This window comes from Chenopodium album, chromosome 26, assembly GCF_948465745.1.
Source record: "Chenopodium album chromosome 26, dcCheAlbu1.1, whole genome shotgun sequence".
Classification (NCBI taxonomy): domain Eukaryota; kingdom Viridiplantae; phylum Streptophyta; class Magnoliopsida; order Caryophyllales; family Amaranthaceae; genus Chenopodium; species Chenopodium album.
In genome coordinates, this window is record NC_137859.1 from 11,393,933 (window position 1) to 11,405,705 (window position 11,773).

The 11,773-nt window shown below is 27.6% G+C and overlaps 1 protein-coding gene across 1 annotated transcript; it reads left to right on the forward strand.

Annotated features, from left to right (window-relative positions):
• The first annotated feature begins 6,132 nt into the window (after window positions 1-6,132).
• Window positions 6,133-7,503, forward strand: LOC145617930 (glutathione S-transferase U8-like). The gene is made up of 2 exons (XM_081672703.1): window positions 6,133-6,460; window positions 7,099-7,503. Exons 1-2 carry the CDS (start codon window positions 6,143-6,145, stop codon window positions 7,450-7,452), a joined length of 672 nt encoding a protein of 223 aa, XP_081528829.1. The 5' UTR covers window positions 6,133-6,142; the 3' UTR covers window positions 7,453-7,503.
• Window positions 7,504-11,773: the final 4,270 nt, after the last annotated feature.

The following is an 11,773-nucleotide window of genomic DNA, read 5'->3' on the forward strand; positions in this document are numbered from 1 at the left end:
TTCTTCTTCTTCTTCTTATTATTATTATTATTATTATTATTATTATTATTATTATTATTATTATTATTATTATTATTATTATTATTATTATTATTATTATTATTATTACTACTTTTGTACCTCTTTGGATCCGCCATTTGTATAGAAATATTGGTACGTTATAGAAAATAAAATTCTAAACCAAAAGTTTTATTGAAAATAAAACTGTGATAACTTTTTTATCCTGTTAAAGCTATCCTAATTTTATTGAAAGTAAAACTCTAAAATAAATTTATTAAATCTATCCAACATTCTTATCTTGTTCAAAAAAATATTTTAAATAAACCTTACGATAATTGTTCAAAAATAATATATTCTGAAAAAATATCTTGTTCAAAAACTTTATTTAAATTAAATCTTGCGTGTCATAATAATAATTAAATGTCGCCTACGTGGCGCGATACTTGGCGGAAAGTTGGAATGCCAAGTGTCGTTGTCTTGTGCCCTGGCTAAAAGTTTAGTTTTATATATTAGTTATATATGATATGATGATTTGTACATATATTAATACTAGATGAAGCCCGTGCGATGCACGGGTCGATCTATTTTTTTTTAAAAAAATATTTTTCATATTTATGTGATTACATTTGTTATTTTATTAGTTGTACGTAATATATCATTTTCTCCGTATTTGTTTTAAAATATTAGATTAAATTCCTAATCTCAAAAGATAATATCGTATTGTAGCGTTTTAAAAATATTAATCCTATGTGGCGCTCTAATAATTTTTTAAAAATAAAAATCCTACGTGGCGCTCTAAAATCTCGGGAAAAAACTCCGTATTATTTAAGTGCTCTTTTCCAATATTTTTTGAGCGTCACGTAGGATTTTTATGAGATTTACAATAAAATATTAAATTTGGTTCAGGGAAAATGGCCGAATGGGGTTTATAGATCATACACTACCTCTATTATTTTTTGTTAATCTGGTTGTATTTCTGTAAATGTATTGAAAAAGCGTGATTATTTATCTAGATTATTATTTATAATTATTACTCCCTCCGTTTCATAATGTAAGTCCCATATACTATTTTGGGCGTTTCAAAATGATCTACCCATATTGAATCTATTCCTTTTTTTTTATGTTATTTTATTTTCCTAATCCGATCTTATAATTTCTAATCCCATTAGTAAATTGATGACATGGCAGTAATTAAATATTTTGATTGGTCATCAATCCCATTAGTGGATTGATGATATAACATTTGATTGATATTCCTCCCCTTAAACAAGCATTGTAATTGATGCTTTCCAAAGAAAAAAAAAAGAACATTTAATAAGATAGAACTAATTAAGCAATTTTTGTACTAAAAGGTAAGATTTCAAATAATATTCATTCTCTTATTTTTTGTGATTGATTCTATATGGGACTAACAAAGTGAAACAGAGGAAGTATTTTATTGTAACATTTAAAATAATAAATATTATTAATTAAATGTAATTTCAATTATAAATATTAACAATTTATTCAATTTGAGATTATTTATATTAACCATATATTTATTTAATATTTAATGTTTTATTTTATTAAAATATTTTAAAAATGGATCAAAGGTCTTATTGTAAATTACAACAATTAAATATTAATATTAAATATATATTAATAATTGTAAATTCAAGCATGGTATATATTCAATTTTAATAGATGTAATATCCAAAATCAAAGCAACGTAAACTTCACACCCGTCAGAGTAATAAAATAAAGTTTATATATTAGATTAGTTGTACGTAATATATTATTTTCTCCGTATTTGTTTTAAAATATTAGATAAAATTCCTAATCTCAAAAGATAACATTTCGTATTTAATTGATGTAACCATTAAAATCTCATTGGTCAATTATGCTTATGTAGCACTTGAATTATTTATTGGATAACGTTAACTAATCTTATATTAGGCGGCATAATCCTATTGTAGCGTTTTAAAAATATTAATCCTATGCGGCGCTCTAATAATTTTTTAAAAATAAAAATCCTACGTGGCGCTCTAAAATCTTGGGAAAAAACTCCCCTTTATATATATATATATGTATTAGATTTTATTGAAAATAAAACTCTACACTAACAGTTTTATCCTAACTTCTTTCCGAATTTTATTGAAAATAGAATTTTCAACCAACTTTTTCTATCCTACAAAGTCTATCTAAATTTATCCATTGTCTTATTAAACAAATAAATCATATTTGTCAAAATAGTTTTTATACATCGCCAATGTGGCGCAACACTTGGCGAAATATTGGGACGCCAAGTATTATTGTCTCGTGGCCTGGCTAAAAGATTAGTTTTATATATTAGTTACTAGTTTTGTACCCGTGCGACGCCCGAGTTGTTTATTGAATTTTAAGATAAATTTTTAATCTATATGTCAATTTTTTAAATATATCATTGGTACAAAATTAGTTAATTGGTGTGCTTTTGTGACGATTTAAAATAAATGTTTAAAGGCTGTTGGATTGACCCGAACCTAAAACTTTGGGCAAGGGTTGAACATTTCTTGACTCGTAACTTGAAGTGACCCAATTCAAGATGACTCATGACTCGACCCTAATTGACAGGTCTACATAGTAATAAAATTCTATTAGATTGTGAAGTATTGATTAATATATATTAGATAAGCCCGTGCGATGCACGGCATAAAAAATTGATTGAAATAAATATACATTTTATATATGTCCCTCATATGAGATAAATTATAGAAACATAAACATTAATTGTCATTTGCAATGATATTTAGATCTTATTAATTTTGAAGAAGAGTAAAAACTTAAGCAAACTATGTATTATGGGGTACCCTAGAGTATTTATATTTTGAAGCCAGATAGTCACTCATAAATTCATAATATAAAATATGGAGTATAATATAATATAATATAATAATAAAAATAATTTTCTTACAAAAATGTTGTTATAATTTAAGGTAAAAAAATAAATAAGAATATGATATCAGCAATTGATTTAGGCGGGAAAATTTTTAACAACAGTTTGACATGTGTACAATTTTAAAAAGTGATGATGTCAGCGGTTGTTGTTTTAGTTTATTTATAGATAGATTATAAATGGATGTTTTATGCTTTAAACTACTTTCTTTGTTCCAAAAAAATATTATGTTATAAAAAATAAATTTATATGATAATTTTTTAGAATTATAATCTAATAATTTTTTTGAATAAAATTATAATTAATTTGGACATTTGAAATATTGGTATTTTATCGAAAATAAAACTCTAAACTAACAGTTTTATCCTAACATTCTATCAAAATGGAATTCTAAACTAAGTTTCTAATCTTATGAAGTCTATTTAAATCTATCCAACGTGGTGCGACAGTTGGCGTTCCAACTTTTTACCAAGTGTCGTTGCCTCGTCACCTGGCTGAAAGTTTAGCTTTATATATATAGTTATATATTAGTTAATAGTTATATATATGATACGATAGATATATGATATCTATTTTAATAGGGAAGAAATTTTCTTTAATATCTTCTTGTAGGCTAAGATTTTCAACTTATAAGATGATACAGCAATTTTACACAGATTTTGAACCGCATAGCAACATTGGCAAAAAAAATGAAATCCAATTTTAGAGTAATATTGTCACAATTACTAATCTGAATTATTTATAACTTATTATATCGATAAATTAAGCTTAAGACAATCCTTATAAACTCTTATCAAAGATTCAAAACTCATCATAACTATGTTTCTTAAACGTTAACTTATTAATACAATAACTCTTATATGAACTTAGATTTCCTAGTATAAATAGGTGAATATAACAATGATTGGGAATGGTTCTCTATATCAAAACATTTGAAATAATAAACCCGGTTCTTGAAAATAATTGATGAAGACACAAGATCTAACTAGAGAAAAAAGCTTTTAGGATTGATAATATTAAAATACTAATAAAATTCTTTTTGCCCAGACTTCACCTTTGAATGACCAAGTCAATTGACTCAAATCCCATAAGGTTGCTAGAACACGAAAAAGGCCAAGAATCCACAATTACGTTGATCTTTAAGGGAAAGATCACAAGTAAGAGGCATTAGAAAAAATTGATGGTCAAAATTACTACTCGCTCCGTCCCCGAAAGAACGACCCATTTGGGTTGATTACGCGGTTATTAAGAAAGTTAAATAAAAAGAAGTAAAAGTATATTGGAAAGATAAATTTACATGGAGTTTGTAAAAAAATAGAGAGAAAAAGTAATAAAATTACATGAAAAATCAAATTTTAATATGGGAAAACTAATTTTGCACAAATATTATTGCAAATTGATAGATGTTTTAATGCAAACGTTGATCTTTAGAAGAAGCATTAGGATTTCAATCCATTGACATTCAAGGCTTGTAAGGAGGATTGGGCATAACCTGCTGAGTCCAAATCTTGTAATAAAACAGGAATATTATTTATTGAGAAATTTAAAAGAGAATTGTTCTATAAGGTTATCTGGTTATGGCCTTGTGGGTAATGTGTATAGTATGCTGTGTTGCCTATAAAAAATTGCATTATGTTGTGTAAGATGAATATTTTTTTAAAGTAGTAAGAGCGTAGTTAACTTATAAGTTTTATAATATTCGGCAAAACGCCTTCAAACAATGTTAATTGAATCAAATCAAATATGTAATGGATTGAAATAAATCGAAAGTAAAACTGATTCAGATCAAATAAATTTAATTGAATCAAATCAAATATGTAGTATAATCAAACTCAAACAATGTCAATTAAATGAACCGGATTCAATAATTAATTAAATTGATAAATTAAACTCAATAGCTTTAACATCAATTTATTAGCTTATACAATAATTTAGCAATCATTTTTTCTAACTTTATTAGATCACAAGCATAATTGACTAATTGTACTCTCTCAATAGACTTTACCTACCTTGAAACATAGCAGCTAGTACGATGTATTGTATGTACTTGTTGGTACCAAACAAACATTAATAGGAGTATATTTTAAACATTTCTTATTGCTTAATTCATAAGTTTAATTGTATAAGATCATCCCTTGCGTCATTGCAGTGTGACGACTGCAATGAGTGAGTCTTGCCACTCTTGCATAACCTTTTTAATTTCTTAGAAATTGCAAATTTCACTTAATAACCTACGGAGTATGTATAAATGTATAATGTATAATTTGAAACCGAAAGAAGAATATCATTAATAATAAGTACTCGTACTTCATATGTAATATATGATAAGATTATTGATGATAAGTAAATTCAATTCTAAACCATAAAAATCACTGATAACATCAACTTGGCCTAGAGGTAAGGATAGGGGATTCAATCCTCACTAGAGCCACTGCGTACTCTTACAATGTCTAGTCTACAAACTTGATTGAATTGTTATATGAAAAATTCTTATCTGATAGAACGTTTTATCTTACCTACTTAAACATTATTTTATTCCATTTGTTTTTCTTCTAATTGTAACACTATTGTCCATCCATAATGAATTGAATAATAATGTAAAACTTCCTTAATTGACTTTTCCTACCTCGAAACACAGTAGTACGTGTACGATGTACTGTATGTACCAATCAAACACTACCAGTATGAATTTAGGAGTATAATATAAACATTTTTTTTTATTGCTTAAGCTAATTAAAATTCATACTGTGTAATATTAGATCATCCCTTACGTCATTCACGTGCGATGACTCTAATGAGTGTTAAGTCTTGCATAACCTTCTAGAAATTGCAAAATTCAACTTAATGACATATGCTTAATATATTCCCTTCATTTCTAAATTAGTGCATCACTCTAACTTTTATTTGTACGTATTGTTCATATTCTAATTTTGACCATATATTATCACTGACGTAAAATAATAGTTGCTATAATGTATACATGAATGATTATAATTGTTATAATATATGGAGTACTACATAAAATGCTGTTAGGTTAGCCATGATACATATATTCACAATATTTTATTGATGTAAAGACGAAAATCATTTATTAATATCAAGCCAAATAAAATACATACACAAAACAATTTGCGGTTGCGGCTATAAATACTACCAAGTCGATCTACTACCATAATCAACAAACCAAACATCCATAATTCCACATTAACTTAATCACTTCATTAGAAAATGGGTGAACAAGGAGTAAAAGTGTTGGGAAATTGGGGTAGTCCATTTAGTAGAAGGGTAGAAATAGCCCTTAAATTAAAGGGTATATCATATGATTATCAAGAGGAAGATCCTTATGGTAACAAAAGCCTTGAACTTTTAAAGAGTAATCCAGTGTATAAGAAGATTCCTGTGTTAATACACAATGGTAAGCCAATTGCTGAGTCCCAAGTGATTTTGGAGTATATTGATGAGGTTTGGGAAGGTTACCCTATCTTGCCTAAGGATCCTTACCTTAAGGCCACGGCTCGTTTTTGGGCTAAATTTATTGATGATAAGGTAATAATAAACTCGATCTCATCTCGATCTTTACTACTGTCTTGATTTTGCCTTACTTCTTGCTCCTTTGTGTCTTGCGTTTTCAATACAGTATTTCACTCTTCAAAAGGTGTCAACGTCATTGGATTCGTGTCAGTTTTGTACTTTCTCCCTAGTTTGATTTTTGCGTTATTCACTCATTTATCTATCGTTGACCGTCTTTTGTGATTTATCCATAAGAAAAAATAGTCATATGCAATCTTGTTTAAAAAATTGATTTCAAAATATTTAATTTTTTCACTTATAGTTTTCACTTATTAATAAAAATATTAACAGTTTGATTTTTATGCATTGACAAACGTAAAAGTTTATTGTTTTTTTTTTTCCCCTTTATTATGGAGTAAGTGGAACATTTTGACTTACACTATTCATATATGTCTTTGGCTATCTTTTATGAGTTTTACTTTAGATAAAATATTAATCATGTGGATTTTGTTAGATTCGTTTTAATAAATTCTTTTAAAATACCAAGTGTGTTTTTTTTTTTTATTTATTTATTTTTATTTTTACAAAACGATAATTAAAGTAAATGAAATAGGTCAAGTACGTAAATGTATATGTTAAAGAATTACTCATGATAGTGAAGCTTATGTTTACAGTGCTTACCTTCACTGTGGAATGCATTGTGGGCGACAAAGGATGAAGAAGAAAAAACACTGAAAGAAGCAAAAGAAAATTTAGAGATCCTTGAGAAAGAGATTGAAGGTAAGAAGTTTTTTGGAGGGGAAAATATTGGATTTGTGGACATTGTTGCAAACTTCATTGGCTTTTGGTTAGGAACCATCCAAGAAGTTTTAGGGAAAAACATTCTTACAAAAGAAAGTTATCCTTATTTGAGCAAATGGGCGGAGGAATATGTGAAGTGCAACATCATCAAGGAAAATTCACCTTCAAAAGATCGTCTATTTGCCTTTTTTAAACTCCGTCATGAAACCATTGAGGCTTCAAAGTAGTAGATTTTGTAATAACTTCTTGTTCTCTCAAAGATCGTCTTGTTTTGCATTATTAGTTTTGAATTTCTTCGAATATAACACCTATGTTTTTTTTTTTTTTTTTTTTTTTTTTTTTTTTTTTTTTTTTTTTTTTCTGATTTTATCTTTATTTGCCATCCATTTGTATGGGTTTTCACTTATTTTGTGGGAGTGATCTACATATGTATGTTGTTTTTCTTTTTAATTTGAAATAGTCTTATGTTATGATGGATAAATCTTAATGTTAATTTCTTATGCTCTCTCCATTTTCTTTTATTTGCCTCTTTTAAATTTTATCACAAGATTCCTTCAAGATAAAGTATTGTGTAGAACGGACTCAAGTGAATCCGGTCATACAAAGAGAAAAAAAAAATATCAGAAATAAGATAATAATAGTCAGATATTAGATTATAAATATCAGATATTAGGTTATAAGTGTCAGAAATTAAATAATAATAAACAGATCTTAAATTATACTTATCAGGTATTAGATTATAATTGTCAGATTATATGTCTTAATTGTCAAAAATTAGATTATAATGGTCATATATTAGATTATAAATATCAGAAATTATATTGTTATTGTCAGAAATTAGGTTATATATATATATATCAGATTTTAAACAATATTGAAGGAGTACTGATTAGGCCATTCCGATGAACAAGAACCTTGAAGTTGGAAATCAGTTGCAAGCCCCTGCACCAGAGGAGAGAGAAACAAGAGAGAGAAAAATTGGAAGCAATTCGTCAGTTTACAATACTTGGTTTTCCATTTTCTTTTCTTTTAATTGTTAATTTTTTATTTCCATAAACTCTAATTTGATTTTCGTTGCTCTGTTTTTTACATTTCAGGTCATCGATGTTCTTCACCCCAGTTGTGCTAACGTTATCAAAGTTTGATTTGTTTTTCTCGATTTTGTATCACATTTATTTGATTTTAGTGTTGTTTTAGGGGGAAGAGGGAGGGTGATGGTTGTGGGTATGTCGGAGATGGCGACATCATTGCCGACGTGAAGGAGGGGGTGGCTGATTCTGGGTTGTGGTGGCCGCAAGGGTTGCGATTTGTGATGAGGTGGGTGCATTATAAACCGGACTCACGTGAAACAGACTCACACGATACCTTCTCTTATTTCAATAGATTTGGAATGTATATTACTTAAACCTTTTTTATATATTGCAAAGCAGGCATGTAAGATCGTGTTGGTTTTATTAATTAGTTTCAAAGTATGATATTATTTAGATCTTTTGTATTTTTAGCATGAGATACTTAAATTACAATATTACATTTGAAACTTTGTAAAAATCAAATGGGATAAACATTAAAAGTAAACTGAGTATCAATTACATAATACTAAAAGCGAATCTGATATGACATTTGTCATGTTCTGATTAAAAATTTTCCCGCCACTTTTTTCTTTCCCTTATTTTTTTTTCCTTTTTATACAAAATCTTCATTAATATCAATTCATATAACCTATAATATTTAATCTTTAATTTGGCAATTATATTTGAAATATATTCTATATGCATATTTTTTATAATTTTTTATGATAGGTATTTTTCTATAATAAACAAACATACTTCCTCCGTTTTCTTTTGCTTGCAACTCACCTTTTAGGCACGCAGTTTTAGGAGATGATTAGTGAGGGTAAACGAGCGATTTTATTAATATAATTTTTACACGAAGATTAGAATAGGGTTAAGTATCATTTGTAAAAATTATAATGAATAATTTATCCGTTTACATTACATAAACCCGACATCAAAACACGTGACACAAGGCTGTGTGGCAAGTAAAAAGAAACGAAGGAAGTATAAGGTAATATATTAAATTAGAATAATGTACTAATCCCGTACTCCGTATCATTCTACAATGTATTTTTTCTTTGAAAGTTTTTTTTTTTGCTCCAACCAGGATTAGACACTTTAGCTTTTACTATAAATTTTTTGATTTATTAATGATAATAACACTACAATTCAATAACTATAAACATAAATATATATAAAAAAAATTAAAAAAGCTTAGGGCTTATTTGGCATCATTTTTGGTTTTCAGTTTCCTGTTTTTTTGAAAACTAAAAAACAAAAACAGGAAACAAGAAAAAGGTGTTTCCATTTTTTTCTTGTCAGTTTTCAAAATTATCATGATTTTAATAAGTCTAAATATTTTTTGATCCATTATGTGACATATATAATGTACTTTTAAAAAACAAAAAACTAAAAAACAGAAAACCACAGCGATGCCAAACGGACCCTTAATTATTAATTTTCATAAAAGTTAAGTCAATTAAATTTGTATAAAACATTTTTCCGGTTATAGTATGCTATAAAATATTGTGCCGGTCAAAACATGCCAACAAAATAGGGAAATATGGGGTATATAATTACATTGCACGGGTTATAATTAACATAAATTTTATTCTCATATAAAACAGTATAATCATTAAATTTGAGTGTTTTTGTTTTAATGTTTAATAATCAATAACTTTTGATAACAATATAATATTAATTCAAGTTAATTTTTTTTTTGAAAAGAAATTCAAGTATTTGTTTTAATTTTGTTGTATATATATATAAATATATTTATGTTATTTTAATATTGTAATTCATAATTTGATTAAGTGAAACCGTGCATTGCACGGGACCTTAAACTAGTTAAGGTCATAAAGTTATAACATGACTCTCTTCTCTCATGCAAAGGCTTTATTACCATATCATGTCAATCTTTCAAATATTCCGAAATAGATATTGTTGTTACTAGATCTTTAGAATGAAAGTAGGAACTAAACCATCATTCCAATATAACATCATTGATAAACAATTTGAAACAAAAGTTAATAAATTCCTACAAATTTATATCTATACAAGATGTAGACAACTTCCAACGGTTTTATAGTAACAATAAACATGTATCATCTTCGACATTTTACCTTGACCGAACTCAGGGCCTGTTCACTTCAGCTTAATTTCAGTTCAGTTCAATTCAGCTCCAATCAGTTTAGTTCTTAATTTCCTTCTCTCATAAAATATTCATTTCAACTTTAATCAGTTCAGTTCAGCTCCAATCAGTCCAGTTCCTAATTTCCTTCTCTCATAAAATATCCATTTAAGCTCTATTCAGTTCAGTTCAGTTCGGTTCAGCTCTAATCTGTTCAGTTCTTAATTTCCTTTTCTCATAAAATATTCATTTCAGCTCTATTCATTCCAGCTCAGTTCAATTCAGCTCCAATCAGTTTAGTTCAAATGTGAACATGCCCTCATTCTCTGTTGTTGGGAAGCTATTGGTTTCATTCCCAAACTTTTAAAGTTTTAGTTTCAAATATCAAACAATTACCTAGCATATCATAATGTCAAAATTTTCTCACTATACAGCAGTATTTGAAAAGCAACACCCTCAAAACCTTTTATATACACTCGGATGCACATAGAAGTATGTGCACCCGGATGTATATTCACAACACCCAAGGACATAGCCCTGAGATAAATATATATAATAAATAAAGTATTTCAAGGAATGAGTAATTTTTCAATTTTCAATGTGCATAAGTAGTTTATATTAATGAACATGATTTAGAATCATTGTGTCCCTTGTTACTTTTCCCTTTTAATGTTTTTTCACAAAAATTAGGAAATTAAGAACATGATATAATAAATAGTTTTTAAAAAAGAATTTGACTTTAATAAAATAATGTAAGTGGGGTAGTTACAGTATTTTGTAAATTATTTAAAAAGATAATGGAGTTAATATTTTATTGAAATGTAAGAGGGAAAGAAATAGTTGTATTAGATAGGGCAACTAACGCGCACGTCATATCTAGCGATATTCAGGAAATTTATTTTGGTTTGGCCTTATGTCACAAGACTCACAACTTTAGTTAATTTATATTGTTTTCTAATTTTAAAAAATTATATTCTCCTTGATCAAGCTAGTTTAGCAACATCCCTTTGAAAAAACAATGTTTTGATCTAGACTCTAATAAGATGACGATAATCGAGGCAAGTCTAATTAGAAGCACATTGCATTAGTGTCTATCTTTTTTGAACATCGGGCAATAACATAATAGAGGAGGTCATGAGCAAAGCTTGAGTAACATTATATCCTCTCATTTAAGGATGTAAATTGGGCAAAAACATAATATATTCAAGCTTATTCGTGAGTACTTTATAAACGTACCAACTCATTTACACCCCTAATTGAAAGAAAAGATATACTGATATACACGTTACTCCATAGTCCATAGTCCATAAAAAACGATATCGGTTTTTTTATCCTATACTATTCTCGGAGTACCATAGAATTTGC